At 38.6% G+C, this 26215-nt stretch overlaps 2 protein-coding genes across 5 annotated transcripts; one reads left to right on the top strand and one right to left on the bottom strand.

Annotated features, from left to right (window-relative positions):
- Positions 1 to 862: 862 nt before the first annotated feature.
- Positions 863 to 18606, top strand: slc6a15 (solute carrier family 6 member 15). Of its 3 annotated transcripts, XM_047822320.1 has the most exons (13): positions 864 to 1128; positions 2015 to 2069; positions 2378 to 2859; positions 7118 to 7275; positions 7477 to 7603; positions 7755 to 7936; positions 12658 to 12768; positions 13712 to 13953; positions 14235 to 14424; positions 16134 to 16326; positions 16424 to 16583; positions 16913 to 17075; positions 17203 to 18606. In XM_047822320.1, the coding sequence occupies exons 3-13, from the start codon at positions 2550 to 2552 to the stop codon at positions 17587 to 17589; spliced, it is 2223 nt and encodes a 740-aa protein (XP_047678276.1). In that variant the 5' UTR covers positions 864 to 1128; positions 2015 to 2069; positions 2378 to 2549; the 3' UTR covers positions 17590 to 18606. The 3 variants fall into 3 exon arrangements, with proteins under 3 accessions (XP_027017542.1, XP_047678276.1, XP_027017538.1); XM_027161741.2 differs by lacking the exon at positions 2015 to 2069 and having other exon boundaries at positions 863 to 1128; positions 2532 to 2859; XM_027161737.2 differs by lacking the exon at positions 2015 to 2069.
- ctsd (cathepsin D) lies at positions 18406 to 24223 on the bottom strand. Of its 2 annotated transcripts, XM_027161743.2 has the most exons (9): positions 24047 to 24223; positions 22517 to 22673; positions 21708 to 21831; positions 21460 to 21578; positions 20636 to 20835; positions 20130 to 20252; positions 19600 to 19744; positions 19359 to 19457; positions 18406 to 19133 (listed from the first exon to the last, which is right to left on the bottom strand). In XM_027161743.2, the coding sequence occupies exons 1-9, from the start codon at positions 24106 to 24108 to the stop codon at positions 18972 to 18974; spliced, it is 1191 nt and encodes a 396-aa protein (XP_027017544.1). In that variant the 5' UTR covers positions 24109 to 24223; the 3' UTR covers positions 18406 to 18971. The 2 variants fall into 2 exon arrangements, with proteins under 2 accessions (XP_027017544.1, XP_027017543.1); XM_027161742.2 differs by lacking the exon at positions 24047 to 24223 and having other exon boundaries at positions 22517 to 22753.
- Between the last annotated feature and the right edge of the window lie 1992 nt (positions 24224 to 26215).

A 26215-nucleotide genomic window follows, 5' to 3' on the forward strand; every position in this document is an offset into this window, starting at 1 on the left:
CAACCCTTTGGCCATACAGTGTACAATCAATTAAAAAAAAAAAATACATGATGTATAACTGACCTGATATTTAGTTAGCAACAACCTAATATCATCCTATATGATTTTATTTCATCATATTAAATGACTCTTAATGATGATAAATAAGACAAAAAGTGATTGAATGAGTTCTTTGGGTCTATTCTCTTACCGCGTACCCAGCCTTTCTGGTATAATTTTGGTACTGAAGATATAATGAATTAAAAGCCTATAATGAATTAAAAGCATCACTATATATATATATATATATATATATATATATATATATATATATATATATATATATATATATATATATATATATATATAAATATTGCTTCCAATGACATGAAACCACAAGTGACAAGAAAGAAATGTTTGTTCTTTCTGAAATACAGTGTATAATGTTTATTTATTCAAAACTCACATAAAAAAATCAACACATTTGTTCAAGATTATTGTTGATAAGCTATAAAAAGACATCATGCACGCGCCATTTGGATCATTTGGTTCATGCGCGCGCCTTCTTTTGTCATCTAAAACCCCTAGGGGGGGGGGGGGAATTGGTTTAATAATTTAGTAGCATGAAAAAAACAACAACAACAAAAAAACCTTAATCTTACATCATGCATCGTTTCAATAATGACAGAAATAAATAAACTCCTCTCCATAGTAATAATTCCATCTCAACATCCCTAGCTGTGTCCTGCACACGGCCCTCTGTAGTGACCGGAACCATTTTTGGTAAATGGGGGGGTTACATTTACAAATATCGTTTGTCAAAGCAAATCATTCGTAAAGACACGCTAGAAATGGTTTGATTAAATACACCCAGCCAAGCAGATCTTTGACTTATTTACCCATGCTGAAAATAACGCCTAGTTTTTTTTCGATGTGTGTATTTAATCGTCATGACACCCCTTTAAGGATGTGCTTTGTCAGTCAAGGAGAAGCACGAGAGTCAAGTCGAAGCAGCAACACCGGCAGCAGCAGTGAAGCATCTAAATGAGAGGAGAGCAGCGCGAGGCGCATGTGAGCCATCAGAAAGCATCATTTACTAAATATACAGGACAACGCGAATAGCCTTGGACATTTCTTTATCCGGGAAAGGTAACCATTTATATTGTTTTCCTTATTATTGTTGTTATTGTATTAGATTTCTCATTTCGACCAGATAGGAATGGATGCGCGTGTAGAGTGGGTGCAGTGTATGATGAAATACCACATGTCTGGGCACTGGCATTAAAATGCTAGGTTATTCTCTATATTGGAATTGCACATAGGTTTGGTTAAAAAAATACTGTGATTAAATCTAGTGAGTGTGTATTTAATGGAGGTTAATATAGATGAAATAAAGCTTTATTATTCGCATTTTAAGCAGAGATGGAGACCAGAAGAAGGTTCATCGTACCACTGGATTGTTTTGGAACCTTCAACTTGTAAAATTGCATGATGTTTCTGAACTGATATACAATTTGGAATAATAATCATCATCATCATCATCATTTTCCTAAGATCATTATTCCCTTTATGTCGCCGCCGTGAGAGAATTAACCAATCGCTGGCCGTGTTTGGGGTCTTATGCAAATGAGCTCGTGTTTGACCGGGGAAGCTCAATTATTAAAGCGCGCGTGAACACGCAGATTTTCCGAACAAAACTAATACTGTGAGTCTGAATGTCTAATACACACCAGTTACAGTAGAAGACAAAGATCACAAAACAGTGCATCGCAGTATGTTCTCCAGATTCATTAAAAAAAAGAAAAAAGTATTAATCATCAAGCTATCTATTACCTGAGATGGTGGGAAAGGGCTGGTCTTGGTTATTGGACCAAATTATAATTAAAAAAAATTGCAAACTACAAATGTTTAGAGGATGAAAAAAAAAACAGTTTGGGGTTGTTTTAATAACAATCGTTCCTGTTCCCATTCATGCAATTATCCAATCAGCCAATCACGTGGCCAGGGATCTATGTGTAATATGATACTTATGCAGGTCAAGAGCTTCAGTTCATTTTGGACGTTTTCCAGTCTTCACCTGTCTGGTTTTGGTGAGTCTGTGCTCTTTGTAGTGTCATATTTCTGTTCTGGGCTGGTAATAATGCAACCTGATGTGGAGCCATATATTTCCTTCCTATAAAATATATATTTAAAGTACACTATATTTATTTGCTGTTAGAAGATACTTACTAGATGTATGCAAAAGATGCATCCTTAATTGTAACACCTAAGCAACAAGGAAATGTAGAGTTTAATCACATTGTTCTAGCGTTCGTCTCTGTGAGATGAGTATGTAAATTAGGTGGTGTGTACCATGGTCTAGAAGGAGTTCATTGTTCTTTATTCTTTATCCCAACAGCCTGTCATGTAACAATGAGGACATAAGTATCACTTCTCTCCATGACATCGCGTTAATATTCCATTCGAAGCACGTGATTTTGAAGAAGAGATTTAAGATTGTTCAGGCACGCTTCCTGCCCTTCAACCCAAACCAAAAACTTTTCACCCCTTAGGAACGAGTGATTTATCAAATGCCCAAAAACAGCAGATCCGTCAAGAGAGAGCTTGACGATGATGTCACTGAGTCTGCCAAAGATCTGCTTTCCAACGAGGATGCATGTGATGAGCCGTTTCAGAAGAGCACAGTAAGCCTGCGAAACGCAGCCAGCTGTGAGGAGCGACAAGTGGAGGACGGCTCTGATGATCCAGAAGAGGAAGATGAAGGTGAGGAACGCCCTGCATGGAGCAGCAAACTCCAGTACATCCTCGCGCAAGTGGGCTTTTCAGTGGGCCTCGGCAACGTCTGGAGGTTCCCATACCTGTGCCAGAAAAATGGGGGTGGTAAGTTGACCAAAAAATCTGCAGGGTTGTATTTTAACTCTTACAGAGTTGAAATTACTAATAAGTATTGAATAAACACCTGTTCAACCCTGACCAGGGAAATCATCTACTGAAGATGGATGGATGAATGAATGAATCAATTAATAATTTAAGAAATAAATCACTCACACTCTCAATGTCACACCTTAACATTTATAATAAAAATGTAATGTCCGTGTTGATGCATCAATGAAGTCTTTTTGCACCATGGCATAGTAGCTGTAAGTGTCAGCTGTTGATTTATGAATGGAAATCTGCCAATACTAGTGCTGATCATATCAAACCTAAAGAGAACCTAGGAACTATTTAGCCGCATCACTGAAGATTGCACTGAAACATAGGCCACGTTCACACTGAGTCTTAATGCTCAATTCGGATATTTTGCTCAGATCTGATTTTTTTTTTTTTTTTGGCTGTTCAAATTACCATTTAAAATGTGACCTATATCAGATACCAGTGTGAACTGTTTGCGGCCTCGAACTGACATGCGCAAACAAACAATAACAATGACGTCACACGCAGCACGCCGATGCGCTAAAATTTTGGCGAGGTTATGGAGGAAGTAATGTGATGTATTCAATGCAAACATTATGAGCTGGTTCACGTAACCACTTTATATAACACTCTTAACACACACGCGTTACCAGTCACGTTTGTGTCACGTTTTCGCCGGCAAAAAAAAACAAAACTTTTTTTTTTGCGCCGGCGAAAACGTGACACAAACGTGACTGGTAACGTGTGTGTTAAGCAAAAAAAGTCTACGCCCGGCGCATAATTGTGACGAATGTCCATGTAGATTGACGTAAAAGTCGCATCAATTGCACCTTGGCTGTTCACACTGCGGCCACATTGGAAAAAATCAGATTTGGGTCTGATTTAGGACCACATATGGAAGTGATTTGAGTGTTCACACTACTCCTGAAAAAGTCTGATCTGGTCACTTGGCCGCAAAAAAATCGGATTTGGGCCACTTTTACCTGCAGTGTGAACAGGGCCATAGAGTAACTAAACATGCCACACTTTACAACACATGGTACTGCAATAAATTATCCTCAGCTGCACAAAACAATTGCACATGCAGTGACCACAGCAGATGACCATGTTGGGTTCCATTTCAGTTGAAGGTCAAACGAAGTGGGGGAAAAAATTTTTATGAATAAATTTTTATTTTAATGTTTTTTAATTCTTCAGCAGTCCAGTTTTGGGTAAGACCTTTGCTCTCTGTAGCATCTGATTCCTGTTCTTTGCTGACAGGAATGGAACTCAGTGTGGTCTAATGCTGTTGTAGCCCATCTGATTCAATGTGATCATCCTGAGATGCTTTTCAGCTCATTATGGTTGTAAAGAGAGGTTATTTGATTTGCTCTTAAAGCAGTGTGGCCATTCTTTTGCAGAAGCCACTCACTGGGTGATTATTTTTTCACACCATCTGTGTAAACTATAGATTGTTGCTCAGACCAGCTTGTCTGGTATCAACAACCATGCTATGGCCAAAGATCCTCAAGAGATCCCATTTTTTTCCCTTCTGATATTTCATATGATCATGTAACAGATGCTCTTCACCCCCCTGCTACAGTAAAACATACAGGTGTTCCTATTAAAGTGACAGGTGAGTGTCAAATCACTCAGGGTGTCAGATCTTCTCTGCAAAAGGGCTAGTGCAAATGCAGGTTTTTATTACAATCAAGCATGATCCACACCAGATTCCATCTGTTTATTCAGTTGAACCGGGCTTTCAGTACAATATCACGTGTGGCGTCCTGGTTGGAATTAAAACCTGCACCCGGGTCAGGCCTCTTCTGAACAAAACTGGACATCCCTGGTGTTTATAGAAAGTTCTTACTTGTAAGATACTTCACTGTTTGGTCAAGGGGACTGCACTGTCACGAACCAGTGTGTAGCTTCACTGTGTCCTGAAAGCATTAAATTGTCTTGAAAGCATTAAATCAGTCTTTTTAATATGCAACTTTGAGAAACTGTCACGTCATGTGCCGTGTCTACAAAGCAAGGTGTGTCGCTGCTTACGTACATCTCTGACAGTGATGTACAGCAGTTACAGCATGCTTACTCATGTCTAATTCTGTTTACTTTGGCTTGATTTAAAGACCATTCTGTCTTGCTTACAATGCCTGCTTGCAGTATTTTTAATGACGGCACATGCATTTCGTCTGGCTATGCATGTGTAGTCAGCCAAAAAGACATTTTTTGGTGTATGAAGCAGCACAAAGGCAATCAGAGTAAGGTCCATGTCATGTTTTCCAGGTCGTTATAAGCGAGTGCGGCTGCCCTGCTGCGCTGGTCTGTAATTAGATTAAAGAGGCCAAGCAGTGTGTGTGGCAATATCTGTCTCTCTGTGTACTTGCTGTCTTTTCCCTAAACACTGGCTGCTCACCATCACACCAGGCAGCACCTCGATCACCTTTTGAATAGTAATGATAAGAAAAATATGTAAATATAATATTTAAAAATAATTTTTAGAAATTTGTTTGAGTAATTGCTTGGCATGATTAAAAGGGTGTCACATAGCTCCATGGGTCATTGTTACTGAAACCATGATGTATGCGTAATAGGAATGAGAAGTACTCATTAGAATTTTATGATGTACATTGCTGAGTAATACAGTGTTCATTTAATTTCTCAACAGTTTCAGTTTAGCTGTGCACTGTATAAATCTAAAGTCTGTTGTATTGGCCAATTACGCAGATCTATGTATATTGCTGTATTACTGTGTTTAGCACCATGGTTCTTAACCTGGTCAGGCATGTGATGTCACCTGCTACATGAAAGCTCTCAAGCTCTACATGAATATTTAGACTTCAGTAATCTAAAGTAGATCTTCCCTAATGGGAACTTCTATACTGCCTTTTTTTAATGAATATTAGATCCAGTATTAATAACAGAAATGATGCTCTTTTCTTAGGCCTCTTATATTTTAAACGTTCTTAATCATTGGCTTATTTACCAAAGCCTATCACATTTCAGATGTCCATATCCACTTCACCTGAACTGGCTTGATTTATAAACTAAATGTTAAAAATATGACACTACAACAGAAACCCAGTGGAACGGATGAGCACTAGACTGAAACGGAAACCGAGCGTGCCGTCCCTGATGCAAATAGAGGTAACCTTCTGAATGAGACGATGGTAAGAGAGGCGTGTGGATGCCGTAACGAGCTTTCACTTGCTGAAAGAGGAAGAGAAACAGCACGCCTTTCCTTTTCCAAACCGAGCAAATACTGTAATTCTCAGAGACAGTAAAACAGCTAAGCCTCTTTATTTGTTTTATTTGTACTCGAATACTGTCTCTTGCTGAGGGGTATCAGAAAAGGAATGTTCTTTCCTCTGTCAATTATGGAACTTCTTTTAAACAAGCTGGAAAAAAACTCATTGTTTAATTACGGCAACAGAATTCTCAGTGTTCTTAACATTGATATTGAAATTGGATTAGATTTAGTTTCTGGAACTGTTTCTGTCCTCAGGGATTAATTTAGCTCTAATTCTGTGGCCAAACGCTGGATTTTGCATGTATAGTAAAGTATCTGCTGAATTGTCTGGTAAATATGTATAGTACAGGAGGGCATGGTGGCTTATTGGTTAGCATGTTTGCCTCACACTTCTAGGATTTGGGAGGTCGATTCCCGCCTCTGTCCTGTGTTCATGGAGATTGCATGTTCTCTCCATGCTTCAGGGGTTCACTCTGGGCACTCTGGTTCCCTCCAAATGTGTTGTACACTGATAGGCATCTCTTAATTCTCAGTGGTTATTAGCACAACATTGGTTAATACTGTATTCTGATCGGTCAGAAGGTGTTGATTTAGTATTCTAGTATGTCTCTGGCACTGGACCTGTCTATAAACACCCAGTTTTCTATTAACAGGGTTATCCTAATACATTTGTATTCTACATTATCAGCTTGAGTGGACTTTAAATTTTATTGCAATCCACATTTTTAAGATTTTCAAGGAGTCTCTAGTGATAGAAGTTTTTTACAGTTAGAGGTAAAGCTGTTCAAGTTTTCCAACCATTTTTTCTGTAATTATAACCTCAAGACAGTTTATAGCTACTAGAATTTAAGTGAAAAACATTATTAATTATTTCAATTACTTAAGTAATGTGCCATCACCTTGTTATAATATTGAACTGCACCAAAATGCACTTTGTTACTTATTTTCTATTAGATTTATAAAAGTTTTCCTGTTTCCCTATGTGTTTTACAGGAGCCTACCTGGTACCCTACCTCATCCTGCTGGTGTTGATTGGGATCCCGCTGTTCTTCCTGGAGCTGGCCGTGGGCCAACGTATTCGCCGTGGCAGCATCGGTGTCTGGAACTACATCAGCCCTCGACTGGGTGGCATCGGCTTTGCCAGCTGTGTGGTTAGTTTAGCATAGAGGTTCCGTCTGGAAGCCTGTATGCATTCTTCTTTTTGTCTGGTCTATGATAAAAAATTGGCAAAAAAAGGTAGACAAAGCCATTGCCTGAGAGACAGTGTGCTAATTAATCTAATTATCATGGAGGGCTAATGAGGCATTTGGTGACTGCATCTTGTGAGTTTCATGTGTCCTCTGCCCTCGCAGGTGTGCTTCTTTGTAGCTCTTTATTACAATGTCATCATCGGCTGGAGCCTGTTTTACTTCTCACAGTCCTTCCAGCAGCCTCTGCCCTGGCATGAGTGTCCTCTGGTCAAAAACAAGACCACCACATGTGAGATCGCACTTTAATGTTTCCATTCTTATAAAACCAATACACACATTAATATAGAGTAAATATTATATCCAGCAATAATGTAAAAAAAAATGTCAAATAGGACACCAAGTTCTAATCAACCTCCATCTTGCTCACACATTTTGTTTAGATGTGGTGCCCGAGTGCGAGAAGAGCTCAGCCACTACCTACTACTGGTACCGTCAGGCTCTGGACATATCCGACTCCATCTCAGAGGGTGGAGGACTCAACTGGAGGATGACTTTGTGCCTGCTGGCTGCGTGGTCTATGGTGTGTCTGGCCATGATCAAAGGCATTCAGTCCTCAGGGAAGGTAAGACATAAAGAACAGTGCTCATAAACGGAAATGTCAGTAGTGCTTATAGGTTTACATAACAATCAAGCAGGAGCCACACCTGATTCCGCCTGTTTAATCAGTTGATCTTGCAGTAGACTCGAGTGTGGCTTCTGCCTGGCTATAATGAAACCCTGCACCGAACCGGTTCTTTCCGGACCGTGCTTTCTTTCTTATAAGAGGTAGTCGTGGTCAGAAAAGCAAGGAAAGGCCACATTTGTTGAACTGAGAATGTTGCATAGAAATGTATAGTACCTTTAGCACTTTTCTTTTGTCCATTTGCCATCAGGAACTATATTTTATTCTGGGCAGGGTCAAGGTGGTTTACATTGCACATTCACACAGTGCAAAATAAAGTTTAACTCAGCAAATGATGATTGTAGTTTAATATACTTTATTAGAAGAAGCTTTTATATTGTCACTTGATACAATGCCCTTCAAGCAGAGAGTGTTAAGGGACTTGCTCAAGGGGCCTTCATTGGCAGCCTGGCAGTGCTGGTGCTTGAACCCTGACCTTCTGATCCACAACCCAGAGCCTTAACTGTTTGAGCTACAACTGTAAGGTGAAGGAAGCACAGGAAGTAAGAAAGGAAAAAAGACTAGAATAAAATATTTTTCTCAATATTTTTAAAACTTAAAAGAAAGTAATGAATATGAAAAGAGCCCAAAGTGCAGAGTGTCTGTTCTTAGAAAACAGCCATGATTGTAAAAGCATTAATAAGGCAGTGGCAGTACTGTGATGAAACATGCAATCAGGGAATTGTGACCTTTTATTTCGCTTTTAGCAGCTCACTTCAGTCATGCCTGAAGCCTTCAGTCCTTCATATGATCCACGTGAGCGTGTGGTGTCTTATATCTGGGCTGTTTGACATCAGTTCTCTCCTAATTTCTCGTCTTTCCCATTTGTAAGTGGCACTTAAACACTTGACACAGCAGGATTTATCTAAATGAAAGGAATCCCATTTAATAACCAAACGTCATGTAGCATCAAATAGCAGGTGATGGTCACTGAAATGTAATGCCACGATTTCCAGTCCTTGTTCTGCTCATCATCAAGCAAACCAAAGCAGGCAGACCAATTAGAATTCATCATAGGCAGTGTTTCGGGGTTTGTTCGGTGTAGCTCACTGTGCGGTGGAGATATGGCATCCTGTCCTAGTCTGGCTTTGTCTTTAAGACCAGACAATGCAGGAGGTTTTCTTTCACTGCATGCTGTCTATAATTAATCACCACAAAATTCACCACGTTCATTCTAGTAGGTACGATGAGCTGATAATCAGTTTTAACACAAGTTATACTTTCTTATAACTCTTTCTTATTATACTACACTACAGAATGAAATCCTGGCCTGTTTATAGTGCAGCATACGGATCAGTAATCTGATGAATTTAATGAATGAATGGTCAAATTTAACAGCAGCAAGTTCCTAGCATAAGTCTGATGCCTGCCAAGATTTATATTTGTTGAATAATCTTTTTATTATTATATTGTAAGAATTAAATTTTTTTCTTTGTGTAATATGTTTGTATACTTAATGGTGTATTTTATATGACATTGTAAAATGAAAAAAAAAAAAACAATTATAGATTTTCAGTATCAGACTATTTAATTACTGGTCCTTTGTGTTCTGAATTTCAGTTCATCACTATTATATTTTGTCTAGTGCCCGGTCACATTTTTTTAAAGTCTGCAGTTTTTTGTTTGTTTGTTTTAAAGAGCAATGTTTATAAAAAACAAACAAAAAAAAACAACAGCTGAATCATCAAAAAACAAGCGCTGTTTATTCACGTCCTCCTAGGCCGCTTGTTGCAGTGTGACTGTGGCCTCGGCACCTCAGTGTGGGCCTCAATCTGACAGCATGGCAGAGAAACTCTGTGCCTGGACTCTGCTGGAAACTGAATGGACTCAGCAAGGTCTTTGAAGATTAACAACAAAAGAATATTAATGTTCCATTCAGAGTTTCCACTAAAGCGTATTTTAAGAAAAAAAAAAACAACATGGAGGTGCTTTTCTCCTGACATTCTGTACAAGTGTGAAGGGCATGTGCTAAAAAGAGAACCAAAAAAAAAAAAACCTTGCCAGTTGCCATGGTTTTTCGCGCCTTGTTCTCACTAGCAAAGTGAACAATGCATTGCCGCTTTCCATGTACAGTATGTTGTTAGAGGGAAACTTGGGGCTTAGGAAGCAGTAGATCATTTGGCAGATTGCTTTGAAAATTTCTCCCAGAAGTATATGAGTGAACTCCGGCGAACCGTGAAATCTTGTTAAATTCATGTAAATCTCATCATGTAATCAGTTATGAGTTTCCATTTTTTCCCCTTTTCCCCTCAGAGTCCTTGTTTTGCTTTTACACAGAAAAAATATAGTCTTTTTTAATGAATCTTTTCCCTGACTTACACTCAGGGACTTACACAAATGATGATTTTTATGAGTTGCTCACAACTCCAGCTAACTATATGACTGTAAAAAGGATATTTTATATTAATATAAATATTTTATTTTTATTTGTAATCCTGCTCTGTCACATTGTCCAGTGTTTATAATAATTTATATTCACACTCTCTGGTGTCACCCAGACGAGGATGAGGTTCCCTTTTGAGTTTGGTTCCACGTAAGTGTTCTTCCTCATACCATCTAAGGGACTTTTGCTTTGCCAGAGTCATCTCAGGCTTGATCATTAGGGATAAATTCGAATAAATGTACATAAACATGTGGGCATGTGGTAGCCTAGTGTTTAAGGTATTGGTAACATGTGGGCATGTTGGGCTACCAATCAGAAGGTTGTGAGTTCAATCCCAGGTCCACCAAGCTGCCACCACTGGGCCCCTAAGCAAGGCCCCTAAAACCCAATTGCTAAGTTGTATAAAAATGAGATAATGTACTGTAAGTTGCTCTGGATAAAAGGGCGTCTGCCAAATGCTGTAAATGTAAACATGTTCTGTAGCATATCTTTGACACGATGTCTATTGGAAAAAGTGCTATACACATAAAATTACATGTACATATTCACATCAACTATCAGAATGAGGGGGGGAAATGTTTTAACTGAAAGAACTAGAAACAGGTTTATTGTACAGGCTTCCAGTGCTGAAGGATTTGCCGGCTTTGTTAACTTGTGTTTGTAGCAGGTGCTTCACTTTTACATCATTACTGAAAAAGTAAAGAATTTTCTTTGTTTTAATGAATAATATTGTAGTGAATGATTAAGGATAATGAGAGATTACTGGTGTGTACTCAATCACACTGTATGACTAAGAGGGCTTGGGAGGGCCTTCGGGGGGTTGGGTGATGGAGGGGGTGTTTTTAAAGGGACTTTAAGGGGCCCAGAATTCTTTGGTTTGGCCAGTAGTACAGTACTTCATAAAGTGTAGCTCAGTATGGGTCTGATATACACGTATGACTAGCTATGTCCATACTTTGCAGCACAATCCGATTACCCTAAGTACAAAAGAATATTAAAATGTAGCATTACTTTATTATTATTATTATTATTTTATTTTTTTAATGGTTCTATCTTTTACACTATTTAAGCTATGTAAATAGTTGGGACCAAAATTCTAAGCATGTGTGTAAAATATATCTGTTACATTTTTTCTAGTTTAATACAACAATTTTCATTCCTATTGAGTAAAAAGCAGACTTTCTGAAATCATGACATGAATTTTGGAAGTATGAATATCTGCGCTTTCCCCTTTTTAGTTTTATTGACAGCATACACTCGAGCTGGCATGGACTTCACAAGTTTGTGTAAAATCATATGATGCATTTTCGATCGAGTTCAATGTGTCATCTGAACACATGCTTCGATAGAAGAAATGAATCCTGAGGAAAATCGGACCATTTGTACAAAGCAGTTAACAGTACAAAGCCAATATCACAAATTTGCTTACAATTAAATAGAAGCCTAGAAATAGAAAAGTTCAATATTCCTGGTTGGGCTCAGACTTTTGGAGCTCACTCAATGTACGATGGTTGTTGGCATCTCTAAATCAAGTGTGTGATCATTTCCTGCAATGGTTTGGCACCCCAGCCAGGATATCCCCCACCCTGTGCCCCAAATCCCCTGGGAATATACTCCAATTCACCAGAATCCTGTGTAGGATTAGCAGTGCAGAAAACAGATGGATGGATTAGGAGAAGGAAAAATTGGATGGTCTGCCCTCTACAGGGCATTTTTGGCAATACATACATACTGTTCAAGTTCAAATTCAAATAAAATTTTATTGGTGACATGAGGAGACCAGGGAGGGGAAGCTGCTCATATAAGTTTAACATTTCCATCTAACAAGAAAGTGGTCCAGCTGATGAGACTCAGCTTCCAGATAACTGCACCTGGATGACCGAGAATCTTCGTCACATGAAAATGCTAATAGAAGTTACATAAAATAGGATTATATCCAAATAGGTAAGGGAAAAAATCTAATATAAAAGTTCAGCAGCAGAATGATAGCGTGACTGTCTTGGAATAAATTGCAGACGTGTGCATTGTGGTTGTGCAATATATGTAATATTCACTGTGCAAAATCAGGCTGTTTCAGGGACGGGCAAATTTACATTAAGTATACATAAATGCAGCTCTGGTGCTTAATCATTGTTCCCCTGTGCATACAATGTTCTGTTTAATAGGCTATTACATCTTGCTTTATTTTTGTGAAAGCTTAATGGTGAGAAATGAAATGCTGTGTTCTGATTGGTTGCAGGTGATGTACTTCAGCTCCCTCTTCCCATATGTCGTGCTAATCTGTTTCCTGGTTAGGGCTCTGCTACTGAAAGGTTCTGTTGACGGCATCATCCACATGTTTACCCCCAAGGTGAGAGACACAAGCCCCCCGCTGGCCGTGTATGTATTTTAGTATGCACACAATTTGTAAACCTTATGCAGAATCACTAAACCACAAACCGCGATTAAGTGGAATTAATTTACCAAGCTGAAGCTCTAATGCAACAACATCACTGATTTAGGACAATCATAGACAAATTGTTCATCATCAATTCCTCCATGTGCTCCGCTGCATGGCCTAACAGAATAGCCAGAAAACAGTGACAGTAGCTATGGAAACGGCAAAGTCCTGCCCGGTCCATCATCATTCACTGGTGCAACATGACACGGTTAGATTATTGTCATATTATAGAAATGCGCAAGTGTTTGATGTGCACCCCATCTACTATAGCGTATGATTACCGCAGACATGTTTACTCATAACTCTACATAATGTCTATGATAATGTAATGCAAATTTCAGACTACAGTCCTTACACTCTTAATAATAAAGGTCTAAGGATGTCCAGAAAAACATTAGAAATGTGTCAAAGTAGTTTTTATGTAAGAAATAAAACACTTGGCCATACTGTTGCCAATAAATTACAGGTTAGTGCAATCATCCTAAAGTATTTTATTCTTTTTAAGCCACTTTTTTTTTAGATATTAAACAAAGGACACATTCCTCTTACTCTTAAATGTAATAAGACAAAGGTTAAGATGATCAAAAAAAAGTAAAACATTTTGCTGTCTGAAAACCTGGTAAAAACTTCACCTCTGCTATCGACTCTGGGAACTCCTTCCAAAATAATTAAATAAGAATCTCTCTTAAAAAAAAGAGGAGTAAATAAAAATAAGAATTATTTTATTTTTAAATATAAGATTAACGTTTTGTAGGAGAGATTTATTCAACTTTATGGAAGTCAAAAGTATTGTTTGTGGTAATAGTGCAGATGAGACTGTAATAAGTGTGTTTTTGTTTGGGTTCTGCATCAGTTGGAGATCATGCTGGAGACCAAAGTGTGGCGTGAAGCTGCTACACAGGTGTTCTTCGCTCTAGGCTTGGGCTTCGGTGGTGTCATTGCCTTCTCCAGTTACAACAAGCGCAACAACAACTGCCACTTTGACGCCGTTCTCGTCTCCTTCATCAACTTCTTCACGTCTGTGCTGGCCACGCTCGTGGTGTTCGCCGTGCTCGGCTTTAAAGCCAACATCATGAACGCCAAGTGTGTCGAATTGTGAGTTCACAATCATTCGTACATAATAAAATGGTCGCAGGTGATGTGTACGTCTGAACGATTTCACAATCCTGCAGAATTTTACTGCACTATTTATTTTTAAAAAAGGAAAACGGCAAACAGGACAGATGCTTTACAAGCAACATCTAATGCAATACTATGTGATCTGCTCCTTTAAACGATGTTCTTCATCTAAACAGTGTTTAATATTCTCTGCAGTGGTGGTAATGAGATGACCTGGAAAGCCTCACAAACTTTTTTTGTGTTATGTTTAATTGCAGAAACACAAAAAAGATTGTTGGATACCTCGGCAACGAGGTAAACGCTAACCTCATTCCTCATCACGTCAACTTAAGCCGTGTGAGCACAGAAGACTATCATCTTATGACCAGCATCATCCGTGACGTCATGGAAAATGATTATCCTCGCCTGGGACTGGAGAGCTGTGATATCAACGAGGAGCTTAACAAGGTAGGACTTCAGTAGCTCAGGATGCCTACACAGAACATGCTGTAAATCATTTACTGGACCATCCAGTAAATATAGTAAATATAACAGATTTTATCATCCGGTATCCTTTCTATCATGGTTAACATTTTTATGAATGAATGAATAAATTAATTATGGAAATAATTAATCATGCCTCTAAAACTGCCCCATACAAGTGCATGATTTTGCTGTGATAGTTTATTATTTTGATATACTCACCCAAACCAACTGATTCATATGAAAGCTGCAAATTCACCCAAGCCTGCAATCGCATTAGTTGTATCAGTTGTATCGTATAGATAGAATGACAAGAAACTGAAACAGGATTTAAGCTCCAGTGCCATGTATAACACCAGAACAGCACCAATAATCAAACATTTAATCTTTATTTCTTTATGTCTCTTAATATTTCATTCATATACCCAATATAAGATTATTAAACCTATTAAACCTAGATATTATTTACAAATGACAAATAGCATAATCCTATTGGCAGAAAATTTTAGAATTCAATTTTATGAACTCAAAAATTGACGAGACAAATTTGACTATATTCAAGCCGATTTAACTTAGAAGTAATTCCTCAAACTATCAACAAGTCGAAATGACTAAAAAAATAATAATAATAAAATAACAACAAAGTAAAAGCTGTCAGAGAGTCTGGAGCTGTGGAGGGAATAGAATGTTCATCCTTCTGGTCAGCTTTCATCTGCTGTATCAATGTATTTATTCACCACTAGGTGGCAGAGGAACTACTGTATGTGTTCAGGTTTTCTGTCTGTCAGGCAAACACATTGGGAACAAAACAGTCTAGACTTTTTCCCAGCAGCAGCATCCAACACATCAAAATAGTGATGGTGTGTGAGACAGTGAGAGTGACGGTGAGTGAGTGAATTGGTGGGTGACGGTGACTGAGTGATGGTGGGTGAATTGGTGAATTATGAGGACTATAAAGTGCTTGACAAAAGGTCCAATCAAGTTGCTGCACAGGACTTGCATCAGCATTAATGTGGACAGACAAAGATATTTTAAAATGGCTCTCTCACATGGCTGAACCAGTGGTGTGTGGTTGGTGTCTGCTAGGGTGATGCTTTAATTTCCTGCTGACACACAAAGACAAAACTACTCACATGATTTGACCTTTATTCCAGACAGCAACACAGTTTGGTCTTCTGTTGTAGTTGTACAGCATGTCCCCAAACCCTCTATACATAGGGTATTTTTACATAAATGCATTCCAACATTTTAGAAATGTTTTCCTAAACTTTTCATATGTATTTTATTATCTATATTTTTAGATAGCTCTTAAAAATGTTTTTAAAGAAGGCCTTAGTATACCAGGAAATGATACAGCACAAAGATCATTGAAACGAATGCATCCAGTTGTTGCTCATGATATTTTGCTAAAAACTTTAATCTATTCTGAAGTTCATCACAGAGAACTGTAGCTTATTGCATCACTTGTAATTTTCATTTACTTGTGAGACAACAGTGATACTAAATGATATTAATGTAATAATGAGTTCAGCATGATGAATGTGATTGTCTTAAATTCATACTCTTTATACACCACAGCAGATTTATTTTGAGAATCATTCTGTATATTCTTTACAGGCTTTTCCATACATACTGAAAAATGCTATAAAGCAAATGGTTAGTAAATATGCTGCTTCTCTTTCTCTGTTTCTCAGGCAGTGCAGGGCACAGGACTCGCTTTCATCGCCTTCACTGAGGCCATGACCCACTTCCCTGCCTCTCCTTTCTGGTCAGTCATGTTCTTCCTCATGTTGGTGAACCTGGGGCTGGGCAGTATGTTTGGCACAATCGAGGGCATCATCACACCCCTTGTGGATACTTTTAAAGTGCGCAAGGAATACCTGACAGGTTAGAGTCAAGCTCAGACTTCACACACATGCTTGTACACGTTTTATGGTGTAGTGAACACCGTCATTCACATGCTCTTCCTCTGGCCTTCTTACAGTCGGCTGCTGTTTGCTGGCATTCAGTATTGGTCTAATATTTGTCCAGCGATCAGGCAACTACTTTGTATCCATGTTTGATGACTACTCTGCTACGCTGCCTCTCCTCATCGTAGTCGTTCTGGAAAACGTGGCTGTAGCCTGGGTCTATGGCACTGACAAGTATGTCACTTGCAAGGAAGGTGTTTTTCTGTGTTTTGCTCAAAGGTGTAGGTTAACTGTTGGTTAATGCAGAATGTCCATAGGGTGCTATGCAGAGAAAAACATCACAGTTGTCAACAGTTAATGATGACCAGTCAAAGTGAAACAAACACAATCGAGGAAACGGTTCTACCATTATTTGTAACATCCTATTACAAAAGTCTGGAACAAGGGTTGTGTCAAAACGTGTTGTAAGATGCAGATGTAAAATGTAATATACAAGCAACTACATTATTTGCACTTGCTCTAACCCAGCCTTTAGCTGACCAGATCTGCCCATTTTCCTCTAGGTTTTTCAAGGATCTAAAGGACATGCTGGGTTTTACTCCTTTCCGTTATTACTACTACATGTGGAAGTATGTTACTCCTCTGCTGCTGCTAACCTTGCTGTCTGTTAGCGCTTACCAGCTTGGCAGGAATCCTCCCAGCTACAGTGCCTGGAACCAGGAGCTGGTTGGTCCTTTATGTATTTGTAGGGCTTGAGGATTGGTCTGGGGTTTGCTGAATGGATGATCCATAATTAAAATCAGGATTGAAGCTTTTGTTTTTTGAGTCATATCATTATCTGTTTGTCTTTCAGGCTCAGGAAAGATCACTCGGTTATCCTCCGTGGGGCCTGGCAGTCTGTATCTCACTAGTGATCGCTGCAATTTTGCCTGTCCCTGTGGTGTTTGTGTTGCGGTATTTCAACTGTATTGACGAGCAGACCAGTGGCTTGTCCTCTATCTCCTACAAGAAGGGCCGGATCATTAAAGAAAGTGTTCACAGAACAAGGCAAGAGGAGGGAGATGACACCAGTCTTCTCCAGGGAAAGACACCAAGTGACGCTCCTTCTCCCATGCCACCTAACAGTATGAACCGTAAACAGAGCAGCTCCACGACTCAGGCAGATTCTGCCTCAAACGGCCATTTCAGCATCGGGTATCTCATGGCTGACATGCCAGATATGCCAGAGTCAGACTTATGAAGGCAAATCACGTTTCTTCTCTCAGAGCTCAAGTTCAGGGCTTACATGTGAACGTAAATCAGTTCATTTGCCATTCCACAGTATCTGTGATCTAAATTAACATTCCATCTCACCTGTATTAACGCACAGATCTTTACACTCACCCTTCAATTCAACTCCTCTACCCCTACCACTCATTATGTTGTCATGAAAAACAGCATTTCATCTATAGCTACTGTAGAAACACCTGTAGCCCTACACATTGCCCAGGTCTTGTGCACACCCTTTCTTTCCCTGTTTCCTCTCAGGTCACAGGAGATGTTTAACCTCTGGATTTAATTCTGTAAATACTGATCATGTATGGAGTAAAGACAGTTACTGATCATGAACACGATTAGAAACAGCTTAGCAGCTTTGAAAGCTTTTAGAATGTACTGTAAGCATCAAATGTGAAATAACATGCAATATTACATTTATTAGGTACAATTATGACGTGCACCATACGAATGACGTAAAACGATTGTTCAAATAATGTGTGCCTAATAATTTGTTTATACATTGCAGCTGTTGTAAATTTTAAGGTATTCTGTAAATATATATTATATTTATCTGAGGATAGTTTGAATATCAAAACATGCTTTTGGTAAAAAAAACAACAACAACAACAAAAAAATATCCCTAAATGCTATCTTGTTTTCTGTTTATGTAATGTCTCTCTATGGCTGTTTGGCAGTTTATGTAAATAATTTTCCTTGAAAATGCTTTCACTTTGTCCCCCCAGTATTACAATTAAAAATAACAAAAAAAAAAAAAAAAAAAACAACACAGCCAAGCAAGTTTTTTTTGTTCAGTCCACATATTTTATTGTTTGACCAACACGTTAACTTGGGAGAAGGTATAAATTATAATAGCCAGTGTAATTATGTAAGATCTTGGTTACAATTTTTCAATCACAGCAGACAAATGCAAAGCACATTCCCAAAACCACATAAAAAAAGCATCTAAATACAACTTGATGTATTTATTTATTTAAATTTTTAAAAAAAAAAGATCCAAATTTACTCAGGTATTTTCAATAAAGTCTAAAAAAAAACCCCACAAAAACTAAATTAAAATACATAAAACCCTGTTAAAATCCATTAAAACCGAAACCATAGATGTCATTACTTTGCTAGCATGTGTAGTACATTGTGCTCTTTCCCTGATTTATAAACTTCAAGCTCATTTAACGGACTACTGGGGAGCTAAAGGAGGTCAGTGCAAGCACAATACGATCAGATTGATAAGCAGATATTATAATAGCAGCTGATATGATTCTAGTAGAGAGTATTGAGTTTTTCTTGCACCCATTCTGACTCCTTTCCTACCCTTTGTTCAAAAAGACTAAATACAGTTTGATGGGCCTAAATGGCCTTTGCAAAGCCCACTCGGTTTTCCTCACGATCAAACAGGGTGTAGTACTGTCCGATGAACACATCACCCAGGATCCAGAGTGGCCCAGCAGGAGGAGGGATATCCAGAGCCATGAATCCACTCAAACAGATTTCTCTACCAGCCTGGCTCTCCTATTCACACACAAACACGAAAAGTTAATTAACCAAGAGGAAAATCAGTCACACCACGGTCTAGTGGTGATAGTATGTTGCTTGATTTAGGAAATGTGGTTCGAGCAAAAAATGAAAGGGAAAAAAAAAGCTTTTTAAGAACCACCTTTCTACACACTTGTGTTTTCATTTAAAATGGAGCACAGAAGTGGGTTTTATAACAAACCGTTTTCTCATGTGACTGACCTTAAGAATGTACTGTTCTCCAGTCAGTGTGTAGGTCTGTCCGCCCAAATTGAAGGAAATAGTAGGAAGGGAAGGCACCTTCTTGCAGTCAACCATGTACTATCAAGAAACAAAAACCCCAAAAAAAAGGGAATTGTTATAAACAAGAGTTTAACCTTGGATACCTAAAATTCAATTTACACAAACAAGTCTACATAAATCATTAGTACAAGTCTTGTATAAACATTTAAGGAGTTTATACCTCTCCTTGGATCAGAGGAATCGCTCCAATGGCCTTCTGGAGAGCCTTGACCTCAGCTGCAGGTCCAGTGATCAGAGACGTGCCAGTGTCCACAATGGCCTCGCAGCCTCCCTTACAAAGGTTCAGCTGACTGCCAATGGTCATGCTGGTGGCAGAAGGAAAGGGAGAAACAAATTAAAATAATTAAAAAAAAAAAAAAAAAAAAGAAAGCAGCACACTTGTTAGACCAGCTAACTTCTCACTTCAATTTATGAAAGGGTAAAAACTAAACTTGTTCCAAACACACTGTACCCAAAAGATCAAAAATAGTGAATAAATGAGTACATACAGTATTATAATTTATATAATAATAATAATTCAGTCATAGGGGAAAAAACTTCCGCAGCAATCATGAGATAATGAAAGTATTGAGAAACCAGTAGATTTTTTTAGACCATGTGACAGTTTCTGACTCGAGGTCTGCACACACTTTCTCTTAAAAAAAGGAAGACAGAAACATGACATTGCAGTTAGTATGACAAAGCACTCACCCATCCATGTGAATCTGCCAGTAAGCCTGTCGGGAGATGTTTACATAGTGAAAATCTCCAGTGTAGTACTTTGGGTCTGTGCCTCCCAACAAGAGTTCACCACCAGGTTGAGTATCTGGGTTCCTACCAATGAATCATACAAACAAACCAATACTTAATCAACATGCTCACTTAAATATCAAAAAGGTACAAAAAAAAATGTACACAAGATTTACAATCTTAAAGAAACTTCATCAGTATGATTAACTCCTGTCTAGTCAGCCCAATGGGAAAAGAAGCACGATACACCAGAGCCATGTGATCATTGTTTGCTAAATCAGATAACCGTAGCTAAAACTTTTTTAAATTTGACACACCATCACTGAACCAAAAACCTACACTCTTTATTCAGCAGATTCAAATATACAACACTGCTGACTTCACTTTTCAGTCAAGCCTTTCAGTCACATGTTTACTTAATTATCAACCATCATATGTACATGGTTTCTGACAAATACATTGCAAACCTGTTTAAATAGAAAGAGAAGACATTCTTCTCCACTTTCTTCTGGCTCATCATCATGTCAAAGACTGGAGGAACCCCATCTACAGAAATGCGAGGGTATGCCATACCCAGGATACCATCAAACTTTGCAGCGATGAAGGCAATTCCTGGCTGCTTGATGGCCTCGCCAAATATCTGCTTCTGTACAGCAATGTCTCCAATCTGCAAGAAGATTTTTCCCCCAACATCAGCATTACAACACAGCCACCCAGAGGCTGATTTGTAAGAGATAATTATGTGAACATATACACAACTTCATGCATTTCCTGTGTTTTTATTAGTGCCTTGTGCATGTCCTCCGAACTTCTCTTCTGTACCTCAGATACATCTGTGAGGTACAAACCTACATACATGTTCTGTCTAGTCTACTCTACTGAATTGTCTAGTAAATATTTCATGATCATGATGATCAGAATCAGAAAGAGCTTTATTGCCAGGCATGTTTACACATGTGAGGAATTTGTTATAGTGACAGAACACCCAGTGCAGAAAGTTTTAAACAGAGCTTTTCAGTGTGTTTAGCAATGCTGTGCATGAAATCATGAGACCTTTCGGCACAATTTAGAAACCAGATGGACTGGATTCTGTCTATTCTGGCATACAAATCTAGCAGATGCTTGCGTACAAACATACATACATACTGAAGCCTGTCTATAAAAACAATGCTGCTTGTGTAGCAGCTGCAAGCATGTATTTTGAAGTATATTTGCACCTAAAAACCAAGATTTACCTTATCCTACAGTGTAATTTCACTAATAATTTTGATAGACAGACAACAAAACTTACTGTGCAGATATCCTGGCTGAGGTAGCCAGAGAGACTCCCAGAGCCATACTGGATTGCAAAAGCAGTGCCGTTCTGAACATACGTGCTGGATTTGGCCCCATTATACTTGTGATGAAGCACTGGAAGATCAGAAACACAACTTGCACCAAACTGGCCAGTGACCAACATCATGCATTCAACAACAGCATAAATAATTTACCAACACTACAAATAACACTATTTTATGCAGTGTCCAAGTATTGACTTACGGCATGCAATGTCTGTAAGGGAGCAGTGGACAGAAGGAACCCACAAGTTGGAGGATCCGGTGTCAAACACCACAGTGAAGGTCTGGATTGGAGTGCCAAGACCTATCTCACCATAGTATTGGGCCTTGGAAAGGGAAACAAAAGCACACAAAAGCTCAGATTTTGCTTGACTGGTCAGTATAAATGTAGTGAATTTTACCACATCAAAAACGTTTGCCTGAAACTGCCAGCATGGGGGGGGAAAAAACCCCAAGGTGCTTGCCAAAGCAGATTGGGGTAGTTCTCCTTTTGTTGAGAGCATGACTAACAATCTCATGAGAAGCAAACGAACAATCAAATACTTTCAAAAACCATGACAGAACAAAATTCAAGATCATGCTTGCAGAAGTCAGTCATAAAAAGCTAATTCTTTAGCATGCCTATTCACAAAATCTAATTTTCTGAAGTGAAACGTTTAACTTCTGAATGACTTCCTTCCTGCAGGCTTTGCAGAATGCAGCAAAGAAACAACTTCCTCTGCCGTACACACACAACATTCATTGCAACATCATTTCCAAGCCCAAATAGTAGCAGTGCCATTGTACAAATAGTGCAATTATAAATTAAACATTGGTCCTATTTTGCAGATTATTCTTGCAGCTTTTCAATGTGCTATAATCCATCAGACCAAACGATAGCGCTTCAGAAAACGATAAAGAGGACCTCCCACTTAAACAGTCAAGAAGATTAATAAACCTGGACAAAAGGTACAGTACTACAGGTTAGTGTTGATCAGTTAACACTGTTTGTTTTAAAGAGTAAACACTTACATCTAGGTAATTCTTTAGAGATTCCGGGGTTGGTCCAGATTTTAATGGGAAGCCCAGGTTGTATTTTGTTTGCTTTGAGCTGGCCAAGAGTTCCTCCACAGCTCGACCTGAATCGGACATTGAGCGCCTTAAGGAACGAAACTTCGTTAGGGGAATCCTGTAACAGATTATACAAAAGGTTAAATATTTAGCACTCACACACCATACACACAACAAACTCATGGCAAAAGTGGAAAAACAACATCAGTTCCATAATGCTGACAGTAAATATGTCTCTTATAACTGAATTATCTAGATCTGGCACAGTTTGAGCTCTTGCCTGAAATCCCTGCATTAAACAAAAACATTTCCCAAATCTCATGAGCCTCAAAAGCAAAGGCTTTACACAAGGCAGGATTAGCTATTTATTTGTAACAAAATAAAAGATAAAAGGCAACTTGTAAAACTCATAAAAATGACATCCAGTCATTCATGGAATTAACACTATAAACTTTACAGTAAGCTGTCTCTGTCTTTCTGTCTCTCTCACTGTGTGTGGGTCTCACTCTCTCACACTGTGTCTGTGCATCTCTCACACAAGGTGTGTGTGTCTCACTGTGTGTGTGTGTGTGTGTGTGTGTGTGTGTGTGTGTGTGTGTGTGTGTGTCAGTCTCACTCACACTGTGTGTGTCTCACTCTCACACTGTGTGCGTATCTGTGTGTGTGTGTGTGTGTGTGTGTGTGCGTGTGTGTGTGTCAGTCTCACTCACACTGTGTGTGTCTCACTCTCACACTGTGTGCGTATCTGTGTGTGTGTGTGTGTGTGTGTGTGTGTGTGTGTGTGTGTGTGTGTGTGTGTGTCAGTCTCACTCACACTGTGTGTGTCTCACTCTCACACCGTGTGCGTATCTGTGTGTGTGTGTGTGTCAGTCTCACTCACACTGTGTGTGTCTGTCTCACTCTCACACTGTGTGCGTGCGTGTGTGTGTGTGTGTGTGTGTGTCACTCTCACACTGTGTCTCACTGTGTGTGTGCTTCTGTGGTCAGACTATGTTCCGCTACAAACACATTTGAAGGTGTGAATTTCTGCCGTTTGTCGAACGTTAAATAAACTATACGAAGCTAATACAAGTAAAATAAAGAACGTTAGTCTTTTAAAATGACTGACAAATGTACGTTTTATTTCATATGCAGGTTCGTGCTACAAAATCAGAATCAGGTTTATTGGCTAAATGTGTTGACACAAGGAATCGAGTTAATACTAACTCTAATTCGACCTTGTTATCTAAATCTAGTACAGAGTTTTGCTGAGTCACACGTCAACATAAAGACGGAAATTCAGCTCAGATAAATTAAAGAGTCAAATATCAGGGAAATAATCTGTAGCTTATGTTACTAAGAACAGCGGCTCTCAGTCCAAATAAACACAGGGTTCATATCCTGGGTCTCTTTAGCTAACGAGCTAACAAGCTAACTGTGGCTCTTTTATACACAACAACAACATCATCATAATCATCATCATCCGCCGCCGAATAAAAACACCAATCTCACCTAATAACCGCGTCGGTTGTCCATGTAACAAGAGCCAGGAGCAGCAGAAAGCCGAGCTTCATTTTTGTTAGCTAGTAAAGATCTACACACACAAAGAACACAGTTCTAGTGTATAAATTCCCTGCAACAAGCTGCTTTAAAGACCAACGGCTTCGGTCACTTGACTCCAGTGACGACACGGTCACGTGACCGCAAGCACGCGACCAGGGCGAGTGTTGCACAATAAAGGTGTAGGTTCTTTATGGTTCCTTATGGTGCTCAGGTTAGCTGGGGACTTTGTTATGCTGTAGCACGCAGTCTTTTTCAATGTTTTATCATAAGCATATTGACCACACACAGGATCAGGATTTTGTTGCCATTATTAAATGCAACTAATTTATACTATGTACACTTAACCCCAACTAACAGAGAGAGAGTGAGAGAGACAGAGAGAGAGAGAGAGACACACAGATAGAGAGAGAAAGAGAGTGAGCGTGAGAGAAAGATAGAACTAACAACATGGCTACTATTCTTATCATCATGGAGACATTGGACAGGGTGGTTGCTCTCTCTCACACACACAAATTCACACCTTCCCCTTCTTTGACATCCAACTAGTGAAGGAATACAAAACCAAAATAAAATGCTGACTTGGTGACATTTGTTAACTCAAGTATTCAAAGAGTAGACAAACAAAAAAATGTGATTTTCAGTGTAGGGGATTACAAACAGGTTGTTCATGAAAAAACAGGACTTTTTGGATTATGTTTTGGATTATTATTAATTACTTGTTCTCTATTCTAAAATTATATATATATATATATATATATATATATATATATATATATATATATATATATATATATATATATATATATATAACATAATATATAACAATAGAGATCACGGATGAAAAAATCAAGTTTGTGGAGTTCAATGCTAGCCATGTTAAACACCTGCTGAAAACTAATTGACAACAGCCATATTTTTGTTTTTTACTTTTAATCATAAGTCCACTTACATATTTGCAGACAGATGTTGTTGGGGCTGCTCGGGGTCACTACAGCACATCATCTGATCTGCATGTTTTATTTGGCACAGGTTTTGATGCTCTTTCTGACACAACCTTCCTATTTTATCCAGGCTTCAGACAGGCACTGAGAGTTGATCCTTCAGTGGCTAGGTTGATTTACTCCCTAGGAATCTACCCCAGGACATGGCAATGTAAATGCAGGATCCTGCCCTGGACCACCAGGGGAGGTTACAGATGGATGCACCATACCGAATTTAAGCTCGATCAGACGGTTACGAAATACAGTACCCGAGAAACAGTTATCGGATTAAATAAAATCAATCTAAACATATTCACTATAAACTTTACTTTTTCAAATATATATGCAGATTTTTGTGTGCACAAACATGAAAATTCCCACTTAAGGCTGACTGGCTGATGGCAGCCATGTTTTTTTTTAAGTAATCGCCATAAAAAAATCCATCTACAGATTAGCATAGATACCCAATTTTGGTTTGATTGGATTTACGGTTCCAAAAATCAGTTATCTGACCTTAGCTCCATCCTCTTTGGATAAACAATCTCACCCCAAACTTATGAGTTACAGCTATTTGAGTAAATTAGGCTCTGCCTCATCAGTATGGATTAATGTGTATCAGCTGTATTGTTTACAAATGTTTTAATCATTATTGAGGTACACACAAGGAGTAGTATGACACAGACGTTTGTGAAGATGGGCCAGAAATACTATTATATCATCTTGTAGTGTGTAAAAGTACATTTTGCAAACATTATGCAAATTAGCAAAAAAATAAATAAATAAATAAATAGATAAATCCAGCATGGTGTAAATTATTAGACAGGGCATGGATAAAGGAATAGAGGACAAAAATATTTGAGTGATTTTCTGAGATGAACATAAATGTTTCCACTAACATACATAAATGTTTCCACTAAAGTACTACCATAGCTTGACTTCTAATTTCCTACAATCCTACAAACATTTAACCTCAATCTTGAAGTATTGTTCGAACTGAGGATATATTACCTAAAAATCTTCATATGGAGGGAAAGAATGGATTGGGCCTTTCAATTTCTTTTTAAGTATGTACCAAATAGTTGATTTGGCCTCGCCAAATGTTAAGTAATGATTCCTTGCTTCACTGACACTGGAAACC

This window comes from Tachysurus fulvidraco, chromosome 13 (genome assembly GCF_022655615.1).
Source record: "Tachysurus fulvidraco isolate hzauxx_2018 chromosome 13, HZAU_PFXX_2.0, whole genome shotgun sequence".
Classification (NCBI taxonomy): domain Eukaryota; kingdom Metazoa; phylum Chordata; class Actinopteri; order Siluriformes; family Bagridae; genus Tachysurus; species Tachysurus fulvidraco.

What these genes read in the sequence shown, in the direction of transcription:
- slc6a15 (XM_027161741.2), top strand. Translation starts at nt 2,550, where the DNA reads ATGCCCAAAAACAGCAGATCCGTCAAGAGAGAGCTTGACGATGATGTC. An exon ending in GTGCCAGAAAAATGGGGGTG is followed by an intron (nt 2,860 to 7,117) that starts GTAAGTTGACCA and finishes TGTGTTTTACAG; the next exon opens with GAGCCTACCTGGTACCCTAC. An exon ending in TCAACGAGGAGCTTAACAAG is followed by an intron (nt 14,425 to 16,133) that starts GTAGGACTTCAG and finishes TCTGTTTCTCAG; the next exon opens with GCAGTGCAGGGCACAGGACT.
- ctsd (XM_027161742.2), bottom strand. Translation starts at nt 22,738, where the DNA reads ATGAGTTTGTTGTGTGTATGGTGTGTGAGTGCTAAATATTTAACCTTT. An exon ending in CTCTAAAGAATTACCTAGAT is followed by an intron (nt 21,832 to 22,516) that starts GTAAGTGTTTAC and finishes TCCCTTTCCAAG; the next exon opens with GCCCAATACTATGGTGAGAT. An exon ending in TTCCTCTGATCCAAGGAGAG is followed by an intron (nt 19,458 to 19,599) that starts GTATAAACTCCT and finishes GTTTCTTGATAG; the next exon opens with TACATGGTTGACTGCAAGAA.